Source organism: Vombatus ursinus, unplaced genomic scaffold, assembly GCF_900497805.2.
Source record: "Vombatus ursinus unplaced genomic scaffold, bare-nosed wombat genome assembly UNPS02014798.1, whole genome shotgun sequence".
NCBI lineage: Eukaryota > Metazoa > Chordata > Mammalia > Diprotodontia > Vombatidae > Vombatus > Vombatus ursinus.
Genome location: NW_020954576.1, coordinates 59803474 through 59816667, shown reverse-complemented (window position 1 = coordinate 59816667; position 13194 = coordinate 59803474). Strand labels below are relative to the sequence as shown.

The following is a 13194-nucleotide window of genomic DNA, read 5'->3' as shown; positions in this document are numbered from 1 at the left end:
ACTTCCGGCACTAGAAGGGCTCAATAGTCAGAGCCCAAAGGACCGGAAAAGGAGTTTCTCAGCCTCCTCCTCCTCCTCTTCCTCCTCTCTTAGTCTTAAGTGGTTTTTTTGTTTGTTTGTTTGTTTTTTTGCACAGGCGCAGCAGCCAAGTGGCTTCATTTTCCTTACGTTCCTTTAGCCCGCCCTCGTCGCGCATGCGTTGTCATTGGCCGCAAGCACCGGCTGACTCCTCCCGCGCAGGCGCATTCACTTCGCTTCCGCCCTTCTTCCCCGGTCCCTGAACTCCGTCGGAGTTGGGTGGGTCTCGGCGGCTGCGGAGACCGTGACAGTGACGGGGGAAGCGATGGCCATGGCGATGTCGGACAGCGGGGCAAGCCGCCTGCGGCGGCAGCTGGAGTCGAGCGGTTTCGAGGCGCGGCTGTACGTGAAGCAGCTGTCGCAGCAGTCGGACGGGGACCGGGACCTGCAGGAGCACCGGCAGCGGATCCAGGCGCTGGCCGAGGAAACGGCGCAGAACCTGAAGCGCAATGTGTACCAGAACTACCGGCAGTTCATCGAGACGGCGCGCGAGATCTCCTACCTGGAGAGCGAGATGTACCAGCTCAGCCACCTGCTCACGGAGCAGAAGAGCAGCCTCGAGAGCATCCCGCTCACCCTGCTCCCCGCCGCCGCCGCCGCCGCGGGAGCCGCCGCCGCCGGGGCCGAAGAAGGCGGCGCCGGCGGACCCGGAGGCCGAGACCACCTCCGCGGCCCCGCCGGCTTCTTCCCCGGCCACGGGGGCGCCGCCCGGGACAGCCAGAGTGCGGGCGAGGAGGGCAAGCAGCGCACGCTGACCACCTTGCTGGAGAAAGTGGAGGGCTGCAGGCACCTGCTGGAGACCCCCGGGCAGTACCTGGTCTACAACGGAGACCTGGTGGAGTATGAGGCGGACCACATGGCTCAGCTGCAGCGGGTGCATGGTTTTCTCATGAACGACTGCCTGCTGGTGGCCACTTGGCTGCCCCAGCGCAGGGGGATGTATCGCTACAATGCCCTGTACCCCCTGGACCGACTGGCGGTGGTGAATGTCAAGGATAACCCGCCCATGAAGGACATGTTCAAGCTGCTGATGTTCCCCGAGAGCCGCATCTTTCAGGCGGAGAATGCCAAGATCAAAAGGGAGTGGCTGGAAGTGCTGGAGGAAACCAAAAGGGCTCTCAGTGAAAAGAGACGGAGGGAACAGGAGGAGGCGGCAGCTCCGCGGGGCCCACCCCATGTTTCTTCCCAGGCCACAAACCCGTTTGAGGATGATGAAGAAGAGGAGGAGCCTACTTCTCCGGAGGTTGAGGAGAAAGTGGACTTATCAATGGAATGGATCCAGGAGTTGCCGGAGGACCTGGATGTCTGTATTGCCCAGAGGGACTTTGAAGGGGCAGTGGACTTGTTGGATAAATTAAACCACTATCTGGAGGGCAAGCCGTGCCCACCTCCTGTAAAGGAACTGAAGGCCAAAGTGGATGAGCGAGTCAGGCAACTCACTGAAGTGCTAGTCTTTGAACTTTCCCCGGATCGCTCTCTAAGAGGTGGCCCTAAAGCCACTCGAAGGGCAGTTTCTCAGTTAATACGACTTGGCCAATGTACCAAGGCTTGTGAACTGTTTTTGAGAAATAGGGCAGCAGCTGTGCATACTGCCATTAGACAGCTTCGAATTGAAGGTGCCACTTTACTCTATATTCATAAGTTATGTCATGTGTTCTTCACCAGCCTCCTTGAGACTGCTAGGGAGTTTGAAACCGATTTTGCAGGCACCAACAGTGGTTGCTACTCTGCCTTTATTGTTTGGGCCCGTTCAGCCATGGGCATGTTTGTGGATGCTTTTAGCAAGCAGGTATTTGACAGCAAAGAGAGCTTGTCTACAGCAGCTGAGTGTGTAAAGGTGGCTAAGGAACATTGCCAGCAATTGGGTGATATTGGGTTAGACCTTACTTTCATCATCCATGCTCTCTTGGTAAAGGACATCCAAGGGGCTTTGCACAGTTATAAAGAAATCATAATTGAGGCCACTAAGCACCGAAACTCTGAGGAAATGTGGAGGAGGATGAACTTGATGACTCCAGAGGCCTTGGGGAAACTCAAAGAAGAGATGAAAAGCTGTGGGGTGAGCAATTTTGAACAGTACACGGGGGATGACTGCTGGGTGAACCTAAGCTACACAGTAGTGGCCTTCACTAAACAAACTATGGGCTTCTTGGAAGAAGCTCTGAAGTTGTATTTTCCAGAGCTGCATATGGTGCTTCTAGAGAGTCTGGTGGAAATAATTTTGGTTGCAGTTCAACATGTGGATTACAGTCTCCGATGTGAACAAGACCCAGAAAAGAAAGCCTTTATCAGACAAAATGCTTCCTTTCTATATGAAACAGTGCTCCCTGTGGTGGAGAAGAGGTTTGAACAAGGTGTAGGGAAACCTGCCAAGCAACTCCAAGACTTGAGGAATGCATCTAGACTTATTCGAGTAAATCCTGAAAGTACAACCTCAGTGGTCTGATACATGGCACTTGTATTTTTTTTTCCCAGAGAGGTCTGTTTGTCTATGTACAGCATTACTCGTATATTATTTATATAACACATTAAAATCTTTATATCCCAAAACATAGTTTAAAAAATAAAAGTGGAAAAGGTCATCTCTTGTGTAAGAGTTCAAGATGAGAATGTGAAGAATGAAAAAATGGTGAAATTTTATCAAAGGAGTAAAAAACCATTAAGATAATTTGAACTCAACTAATATATTCTTTAATTCCCCCAATTCCTTATAGATTGTTGGTCATGCCACAGTACTATATTTCATGATCCTAGGGGCCAAATCACATTTATTGTATTATTAGTGGTGTGTATTTATGCAGCACAGAGAAATATCTATAATTACATGCAAATCAAACATAACACTTTATTTCCAAGTTCTGTAAGTCACTAAATTACCAGAAGAATATTCTGTGTATCTTCAAAGGTATAGTGCCATATAAAACAACTCTTAATCTAATATGCTTCCCTTTAAAAAAAAATGTGATTTAGCTATGTGCATAGAGTCAAAAATATTAGCAAATTTAACCTTAGGGCAAGTTTCAGGCAAAAATGTTCAAGAAAATGGTTTAGTTTGTGAAACTCTAAGAATATGCCAATTGCTTTAATGTATTAGAAGGAAAAGAGTTAATAAAAATAAATAGTGCAGTTAATTTTGTTAACACATTTTGAAGAAATGTAATTACATTTATTTGGTTTCTATCTTTTAAAAATCGGCTTTGGAAAAAAATGCTTGGAAAATCTAAGTGCAATGACAGTCATTTGTTTCTTGTTATTCTTGAATTTTATTAATTTTTATTTCATTTTCTTTGTGACATAACAGTGTGAGGAATATTTAACACCATTAGCTGCTTCACAGTTCCACTTTTGGATTACATACTATCAAACTGCAGGTGGGGAAAAGGATCTTCTTAATGAGGAATCAGACCTCTTAATGAGGTATTAGAAGAATGATTAGAATGTTATTTCTTAAACAAAAGTATCCTGCTGCATTTTACTGATACTGATTTCAAGAAAGTTGCATTTGAATGTTGTAGAAACCACTGCTAAGACTTATTCTTGGTTCATCTTTAAAATGAATGTAATGCTTCAACTTAGTTAAATACCAAGTGCTTTTAAAGAGTCTTGGGCTTCCCAGGACCATTTCTGCTCATTATTTCAGTTATCTGATGAATAAATAAAAGTCCTTATCCTCTGCCTCCTTTTGTGCCACTCCACCATGATTGCACAGGAAGCAGAAAGGGGCCGCACAGGACCAAGGGCCATTTAAAATGTTTTCTTTGATTGCTGAGTTTCTGTGGCCAAATGATTTGTCACCTTGTAACCCATCATTCTGTCCTTAGACAACATATGTAGTCGGTCTTGGGGACTCAATCTGGTAGAACCTTCCAGAGTGTATACTTTGTTGGCTTAGCCTTTGAGAACCCAGGATGTTCCGTGCCATGAGGGAGTATTGAAATACTGCCCCCTATTCTTTCCTTGGCTCCTAGTTGTAATTTCTGTCACAGGAGCCATTTTTGATGGTGTCTTCTCTGTTATTTAGAAGTTGGCATAATCTGAAAATTATATATAATTGTAGATGGATTCCCAGTAGCCAAGGTTTCATGACTTAATTATGAGTACACTAAAGTAGCTATGTTTAAAATGTCGAAAGGTACCAAAATTTCAGATTTATTTGGCTAGTTTCTTACAAATCCTCGGGGTTATTTTGATTGGAAGAAACTCAGATATGTCAGGTAGGCAGAGACAATTAAAATGCACCTTGGTTAATGCTATTGAAAGATTAAATTTCAAAAAGTTGAGGGGAGGGGCAGTATTAGAATTTTTATGTGCCATTTAATGTCTTTAAAATCTTGTGGAATCAAAAAATCTGTAAATATATGGTCTAGGATATGTAAAATGCTGGCAAATTTAAGGTTTTTTTAATTTAAAAATAAGGCATTAAGTAATGAAAATTTTGAAAACGTACACACATCTTATTAATGTTTACTTTGAATAGGCTGCTTTTTAAAAACTAGAGTCTTTGGGAATTTTCTGTACATTGTGCTGCTTTACCATAGTTGTAGAATTATGGTTTCGGTGGGTGTTTTAGAGTAATCAAATGATTAAAGCTTGCCAAAGTCAGGGTGGCCTTTTTGCCAAGTTGGAACAATTTGTGTCGCATTATTAGAAGTGGGTTAACTTTAGGTCCCAGAGTGGTGCAGTCTGATTTTTTTCTTTACTGTTAAGTTCCAAAGTAGGTCCTAAAAACTGAATGTAGTTAGGAATTACTTTGAAATGGAATGTAGATTGTAATATTAAGCTTGAGTTGATTGCCTTTCCTACTTCTGGAGGAGTGGAGAACACAGATGATTTAAATAATTGCTCTTCAGAAAAACTCTGTGGAACTCAGGCTTGTTACTTGTTCAAAGCCCCATTTTGCATAACTTCCACCAACTCAAACCTATTTTTGTTTAAAATACTATCTATCATAGTTAATCTAAGCATATTGGCATTTTATAATTGAAAATTTGGGGCATAAATGATAGTGTTGTATAAAGTAAATACACATTTTGCGTATTGGCATTGCTGTGGTGTGAATGGACATTCGAAACTTAAAAAAAAATAAAACCTCAAAGTTTCTTACACTGGACAAAATATCATGGTGGCATATTGTATTTCCTTTCTTTGATCATTAATGTTTTATGTTTAATTTCTGTTAAATTTCATTACTTAATTTCTATTCTTGAAAGAACTAGTTAAGGGGAAAAAAACTGTAGGTATCTTGTTTATTCTACCTATTCATTGGATCATTATGACTTAAATCCTTTTTTTGATTGACTTGTGCTGTTTAGTAAGCATTTCACAAATAGGGGATGTGAATTTACTTGAAAATACATTTTATACCAAATGCAGGTATATTCAGTCGCAGAATTCTCCAAACAGGGAATTTACTCAAAAAGGAATTATCAGCCACACAATTTAGGGATAAAATGACCAGTATCGGATTCTTTGAAAATGTGACATGATTGCTAAGGGAACAGTTACATATAATCAGTCAAGAAGCATTTATTTTGTTCTTGCACTATTTTTAGCACTAGTGATGTGCAGTGTACCATTACTATCTATCTAACTGAGGAAACAAAACTATATTGTGGTACTGACTCTCCTACAGTTAGATTTCCAAGATGGTAGAAGTCAATGTGGAATGCTGTAGTTAGAGAAAGCATCATTGTGAAATTCGAACTTGAAGAATAGATAGGTGGGGACAAGGAAAGAGTTTTCCCATACTGGGTAACAGTACTGGCAAAGACATCAAGACAGCATCAATATACTTAAGAGAGGGTAAGGAGTCCTGCCTGATTGATTAGAAGAATTATCCAAAAGTGAAATGTACTGCTGGATTTCTATAGTTTCACAGGATTTTTCATTAAGATGAACAGAATCCTACCAATTTTAATTCCTCTTTGGTGGTAAATGCCTCTCTGTGGTAAATTAATTTCTGTACTATGGAGGAAAAATGAGGAAGAGCCTATATACAAGACATTCATATACAAAGTAGATTTGAAGGGGTTTGAAAGATGTCCTTTATGACCAGTTGAGGCCTCAGATGGGAGGGTAATGAAAAACTGCAAGTCTTTGTTTGGACAGTAAAATTTGTGCTGGAGAGGTGCCACTCTCTAACCCTGTCCCTGTTTCTCAACCTCCCTGCAGCTAACAAAAATGACTTCCTAACTTTTCTTTATTGTATAAGCAAGGTCCCATCTCTGACTATGTGTTAGTTTCCCTCACTTTCTAATGGTCATGGGAAAGTGATGAGTGGGGAAGCAAGGCATTTTCTGTTATTTCCCTTCCAGATCTATGCTGTGAGATGCTTGAGCATTGTAATTGTAGGAGACAATCTGACACACCCCATAGCTGACTTTGGACCTGTTCTTATAGGGATAAGACCTTAGGGCTTTTATTGGACTCTGAAACTCTACCTTGCACAGTTAGCTTCAGACTGATGGTGGTACTTTATGAGCTCATACAAATCACACAGGTTCTTAAGTTTGTTCATATCTCAAATTCATATCCTGAGTAGACTTAAGTCTCCTAAGCTATTTTCTAGACCAGAGATATCAAACTTGGGCTATACCCACAAAACTTCCACAGTGGTAGGCCTGAATCAGATTAAAATAAAATTGGGAAATATTTATCAAAATAAATGAAAACACAGTACAACACAAATAATATTAATTTGTGGTTTTCTAAGTCTATTGACTGCATATTTACAGCCACCAGGGTGTGTTTCTGTTTGAGTCTGACACCACTGCAGTGGCCTATAAATCATGCTGAAGGTACATTGAAATGTTTGAGACTGACTCAGGACCTTTTGTTTAATACTTTAGTATTAGTACATTGATGTGTTTTATGTCCATGAGAAGACCTAGCAGATAATTGTGGGCTAGAATAGGACCCAGCAGCTCTCTTGGAAGGTAGTAGATTTCCTCCTTTATCAGGAGAAGTCTATAAGCAAAGGCTGGATGACTGTTTGTCAGGGATTCTATTCAATCACAGGATGAACTATATAGATGACTTCTGGAGTCATAGCTCTAAGATTCTGTGAGAGGTTGTGTACTAGGAAAGGGTAGGAAATGAGGCTGGCTCACATTGTAATATACCTGATGTGGTCATTAAGCCACTGTTTGGAAACTTCCAAGGAAGGGGGAACCTTTCTAGGTATCTCATTCCACTTTCAAACAACTCTAATTGTTATTTATTTATCCCCCCCCCCCCGAATTACATGTTAAAACAATTTTTTAACATTTTTTAAAAAAGTTTTGGGTTCTGAATTTTACCCTTCCTCTTTCTCTTCCACTGTCCCTGAGACAGTAAGCAATCACATATAGGTTATACATGTGCAATCATATAAAACATTTCCATATTAGTCATTTTGTATAAGAAGATTCCAATAAAAGAAAAAGAATGAAAGAAAGTGAAAAATAGCATGCTTCGGTCTGCATTCAACCTATCAGTTCTTTCTTTGGAGGCAGATAGTATACTTCATCATTAGTCCTTTGGGATTTTCGTGGATCATTGTATTGCTGAGAAGAGCTAAATCATTCACAGTTCGTCAAACAATATTGCTGTTACTGTGTATAATGTTCTTCTGGTTCTGTTCCCTTTGCATCAGTTCATATAGGTCTTTCCAGGTTTTTCTGAAATCATCCTGCTTGTCATTTCTTATAGCACAATAATATTGCATTACAATCATATACCACAGCTTGTTTAGCCATTTCCCAATTCAGCTGAATCAAACGGTATGCAGAGTTTATAGCCCTTTGGGCATAGTTTCAAATTGCTTTCCAGAATGGTTGGATCAGTTCACACCTCCACCAGCAATGTATTAGTGTCCCAGTTTTCCCCCATCCTCTCAAACCCATCATTTTTCTTTTTTGTCCTATTAGCTAATCTGATAGGTGTGATATAGATAGCTTTGATTTCTTCATCTGAAAACTGTCTATTCATATTCTTTGATCATTTATCAATTGGGGAATGATTTGTATTTTTATAAATTAGTCTCAGTTCTCTATATATTTGAGAAATAAGGCCTATATCAGAGATACTTGCTGCAACTTTTCCCCCCAGCTTTCTGCTTTCCTTATAATTTTATTTGTATTGGTTTTGTTTGTATAAAAACGTTTTAATTTTACATAATCAAAATTATTTTTTTTAACATTTTGTAATGCTCTTTATCTCTTATTTGGTCATAAATTCTTATTGTATCCACAGATCTGACAGATTAATTATTCCATGCTCTGCTAATTTTCTTATGTGTAAATCATATACCCATTTTGACTTTATCTTGGTATACTGTGTGAGATGTTGGCTTATACCTAGTTTCTGCTATACTGCTTTTCTAATTTTCCCAGCAGTTTTATTAAATAATGAGTTTTTGTTCTAAAAGCTTAGATTTTTGACTTTATCGTGTACTAGTTTACTATGGTCACTTAATATAATGTAATTTGTACCTAATCTATTCCACTTACCCACCACTCTATTTCTTAGCCAGTATCAGATAGTTTTTTTTTTTTCTTTTTTCTGGGCTAGGCAGTGGGGTTAAGTGACTGGCTCAGGGTCACACAGCTAGTAAGTGTCAAGTGTCTGAAGTTGGATTTGAACCCAGGTCCTTCTGCCTCCAAGGCTGGAGCTCTGTCCACTGCGCCACCTAGCTGCCCCAGATTGTTTTGATAATTACTGCTTTATAATACAGTTTGAGATCTGGTAAGGCTAGATTGCCTTCCTTCACATTTTTTTCATTGATTCCTTTGATATCCTTGACCTTTTGTTCTTCCAGATGAATTATTATTGTTTTCTAGCTGTATAAAAGAATACTTTTGATAGTTTGATTGGTATGGCACTGAAGAGATAGATTAATTTAGGTGGAATTGTCATTTTTATTATATTGGCTTGGCCTATCCATGAGCAATTAATGTTTTTCCAGTTATTTAGATCTGACTTCATTTGTGTGAAAAGTGTTTTGTAGTTGTGTTTATATAGTTCCTAGGTTTCTGTTGGCAGGTAGACTCCCAAGTATTTTATCTTGTCTACAGTTATTTTAAATGGAATTTCTCTTTCTATCTTTTGCTACTGGACTTTGTTGTTAATATGTAGAAATGCTGATAATTTATATGAGGTTATTTTTTATCCTGCAACTTTACTGAAGTTAATAATTTTAAGTACTTTTTTAGTTGATTCTCTAGAATTTTCTAAGTATAACATCATATCATCTGCAAAGAGTGATAGTTTTGTTTCTTCATTGCCTATTCTAATTCCTTCAATTTCTTTTTCTTGTTCCTACAGCTAACATTTCTAGTACGATATTGTACAATAGAGGTGATAATAGGTATCCTTGCTTCACCTCTGATTGTATTGGGAAGGCTTCTAGCTTATTCCTATTACAGATAATGCTTGCTGATGGTTTTAGATAAATATTACTTATCATTTTAAGGTAAGCTTCATTTATTCCTATGCTTTCTAGTGTTTTTGATAGGAATGGGTGTTGTATTTTGCCAAAGGCTTTTTCTGCATCTGTTGAGATATATGGTTTCTGTTGGTTTTGTTATTGATACAGTCAATTATACTGATAGTTTTCCTAATATTGAACCAGCCCTGCATTTCTGGTATAAATCCCACCTGGTTATAGTGTATGATCTTTGTGTTATATTGGTATAATCTCTTTTTGCTAGTATTTTACTTAAAAATTTTGCATCAATATTCATTAGGGAAATTGGTTTATAATTTTTTTTCTCTGTTTTGGCTCTTCCTGGTTTGGGTATCAGTACCATATTTGTGTCATAAAAGTAATTTGGTAGGACTCCTTCTTCACCTATTTTTCCAAATAATTTGTATAGTATTGGGATTACTTGATTTTTAAGTGTTTGGTAAAATTCGCTAGTGAATCTATCTGGCCCTGGGGATTTCTTCTTAGGAAGTTTATTGTTGGCTTGTTCAGTTTCTTTTTCTAAGATTGGGGAAAAACCTAATTGTTAAGAAGTTTTGCCTAACATTAAGCATCTGGGACCAAACAGAACAAATCTAATCCTTCCTCCACACAATAACCTTTCAAATTCTGGAAGACAGCTATCATGGCCTCCCTGTCTTTCCTTATCTAAAACTTACCCAGCTTCTCCGACCCAGTCCTCATAGGATACAGACTTGACCTGTTTGCCCTGATTTGAACATTGTCCAGGTTATCATTATCCTTCTTAAGCTGTGATACCTAGAACTAAACGCCGTTCTCCAGATGAGGTCTGACAAGGGCAGTGTACAGTGGGTACACAGAGGTACCAAGTACCTCTCACTAGAAGCTATATGTATCAATGCAGGTCAAGATTGCATTAGCTTTTTGATTTTCCATCACACTGCTGACTCATTGAGCTGGCAGCTGACTAAACCTCCAAGATCTTTTTCAGAACAACCTCTGCATCTCCTAGGTGAAGTTGTGAAGTCGATTTTTTTTTTTGTAACCAAGTGTAAGACTTTACATTTATCCCCTGTTGGATTTCATCTTAGATTCAGGCCAGTGCTTAAGCCTGTCGAGAACTGTCATCTCCCATGTTGATTATCCCTTTATACCACTTATAAATTTAAGGAGCATACTATCTACATATCTTTATCCAAGCCACTGATAAAAATGTTAAATGGCAGAAGGCCAAGCACAAATCCTTGGGGGGTACTCCACTAGAGACCTCCTGCTAATTTGTCATTGAAATAGTAGCAGTTACTCTTTGAGCCCTGCCCTCCAACTAATTCTGAATTCATCTAATTGCATTCTTTTCTAATCTATCTCTCCACAAGAATACCACATAGCATGAGAAACTTTACCAAAAGCTTTCCTAAAATCTAGGTAAATTATACTGACATTGCACCCTTGAAGTTCATTAATGACTCCCTAATTGCCAAATGTAATGTTCCCTTTTCAGTCCTCAGCCTCTCTGATCTTTTTGCTGTATTTTGCAGCAGTTGTCTGTCCATAACTTCCTCCTTCTGAATACTCTCTTGTTCCTTGGCTTCTGAGACACTGATTATTTTGTTACCTCTTTGACTGTACCTTTTTAGTCTCATTGCAGTTCTTCCTTCAACTCCCTAAGTGTGGGCACAGCTACCTGTCACAGGGAATAGTGTATTGGACTCAAGTCAGGAAGATTCCGGTTCATGCCCTCCTCAGACACCTCTGAGCCTGTTTCCTCATGTGTAAAAATGGGGATAATAATGGCACAGTTTCACAGGATTGTTGAGGGGACCAAATGATGAAACGGAAAATACAAACCTTAAAGTACAGTATAAACAATAAATAATGTGATTATTATTACTATTTTCAGCCTCTTCTTTTCATATGCTTTCTGCCTTGGAGATCTCATATACTTCCATGATTACAAAGCCAAATTGATTATATGTAAGTTACAAACACTCTAATGATAGAATGTAATATAAATAATAGCTTACACTTATATAACATGTAAACATTTGCAAAGAACTTTACCTATCTAGTAGTGGTGTGTGCCATATTGAACAGCAATAAGCTGACACAGCTGATGGTCTGTCTCACCCAAACCTTGTTTTTAGGCCAGCCAACTATTTTCCCTAAGTGTTACTATCTCTAGGCAGTTGCTTGTTTAACAACAATCACAGCAACTAGCAGTAACATAGTGCCTTAGTGTTTCCAAAGCACTTTAACAATTTTATCTCATTTTATCTTCTCAACAACCCTGGGAGGCGTGTGCTATTTTTATCCCCATTTTCCGGTTGAAGAAACTGATGTAGACAGAATTTAAATGACTCTGCCTGGGTCATCCAGCTAGTAAACTTTTAAGACAGGATTTGATCAGATCTTCCTGTTTCCAGGTCCAGTGCTCTTTCCACTATGCCACAGTTACCCCCTATCAATGAAATCATGGGTCTATAAGTCCCTATCCTACCTCAAAGAAAAACTGGTTCTCTTCTGAGAGCACGTAGGATTTCCCGTAGTCTTCATTTTATGGAGAAGCTCCCCCAAACTCTTGTACTCTGAGGAGATTTTAAGGAAGTGTCTGTCTGGGTTCTTTGTTTCTAATCAATTACAGGAAGAGCTCTCTGATCCCTACTCAGAGGGAGTCAAATGAAAAGCATCATGTTAGAACAAGCAGAACTTTTCCCATGGTTTCCTGTCCAGTGAAACTTCAGCAAACAAAATCACAAAAAGCCATTTGCACAAAATAGTCAAGAGATGTGACACATTCCTGGGCACAGGCGGAAAAGGAGAGGGATACAGTGGGAGTTCTTAGCAAGTTGGTATCCTATTCTTTTATTATCTGAAATAAGAATTCTTCACATGCAGACAAATTGGTTGCCTTAGTAACGAGCCAGCTAATGGAGGCAAATATCTTTACAAACAACCTTGTAACACCATTGGTTCCAATGGCAGAGGCTTATGAATGAAGATTAGCCACCTCATGAAAATGATTTTATACTAACACAGAAGTGGAATCTATCTAGTACATTAGAAGGTCAGCAGGGAGTTTTAGAAAATGTTACTGCCTTCTCCCTCTTGAAACTGTGCTATATTACTTAGAGTGCTTGACCTGGAGTCAGAAAGATTCATCATCTTCCTGAGTTCAAATCTGGCCTTAGACACTTACTAGTTGTGTGACCCTAGGCAAGTCACATAACCCTGTTTGCCTCAGTTTCTTCCTTTGTCAAATGAGCTGGAGAAGGAAATGGCAAACCACTGTGGTATCTTTGCCAAGAAAACCCAAAATTATGATACAAAGAGTCTGATACAACTGGGAAAAAAAAACAAACAAGAAACAAATGAACAACAGCAACACTTTGTATTTATCAGTAGAATATAAGCTCCTTGAGGGCAAACTGTTTAATTTTTGTCTTTGTATCTCCAGTACCAAGCACAGTGTCTGGGGTAGAGCAGGTGCTTAATAACTGTTTGTTGGATTGAATTAATAGGATTTTCACATCTTTTTAAGGCTAATAAATGACTTCCTGAATGGTATCTGATTTTTTTTGCATCAGGTAACAATCTGATTCAAAAGGATAGGTAGTTTTTGGGTACCTTAAATGGTAATAAGCTCCTAGAGATCATGGATCATCTTTTAGCTTTTCTTTATTTCCAGCACTTAG

The 13194-nt window shown here is 39.2% G+C and overlaps 1 protein-coding gene across 1 annotated transcript; it reads left to right on the top strand.

Annotated features, from left to right (window-relative positions):
* Window positions 1-267: 267 nt before the first annotated feature.
* LOC114050210 (exocyst complex component 8) lies at window positions 268-5193 on the top strand. Its single transcript, XM_027871860.1, has one exon. It carries the CDS (start codon window positions 344-346, stop codon window positions 2522-2524), a length of 2181 nt encoding a protein of 726 aa, XP_027727661.1. The 5' UTR covers window positions 268-343; the 3' UTR covers window positions 2525-5193.
* Window positions 5194-13194: the final 8001 nt, after the last annotated feature.

Bases quoted from the DNA above. Each gene is read 5' to 3' on its own strand.
- LOC114050210 (XM_027871860.1), top strand. From the start codon at position 344: ATGGCCATGGCGATGTCGGACAGCGGGGCAAGCCGCCTGCGGCGGCAG.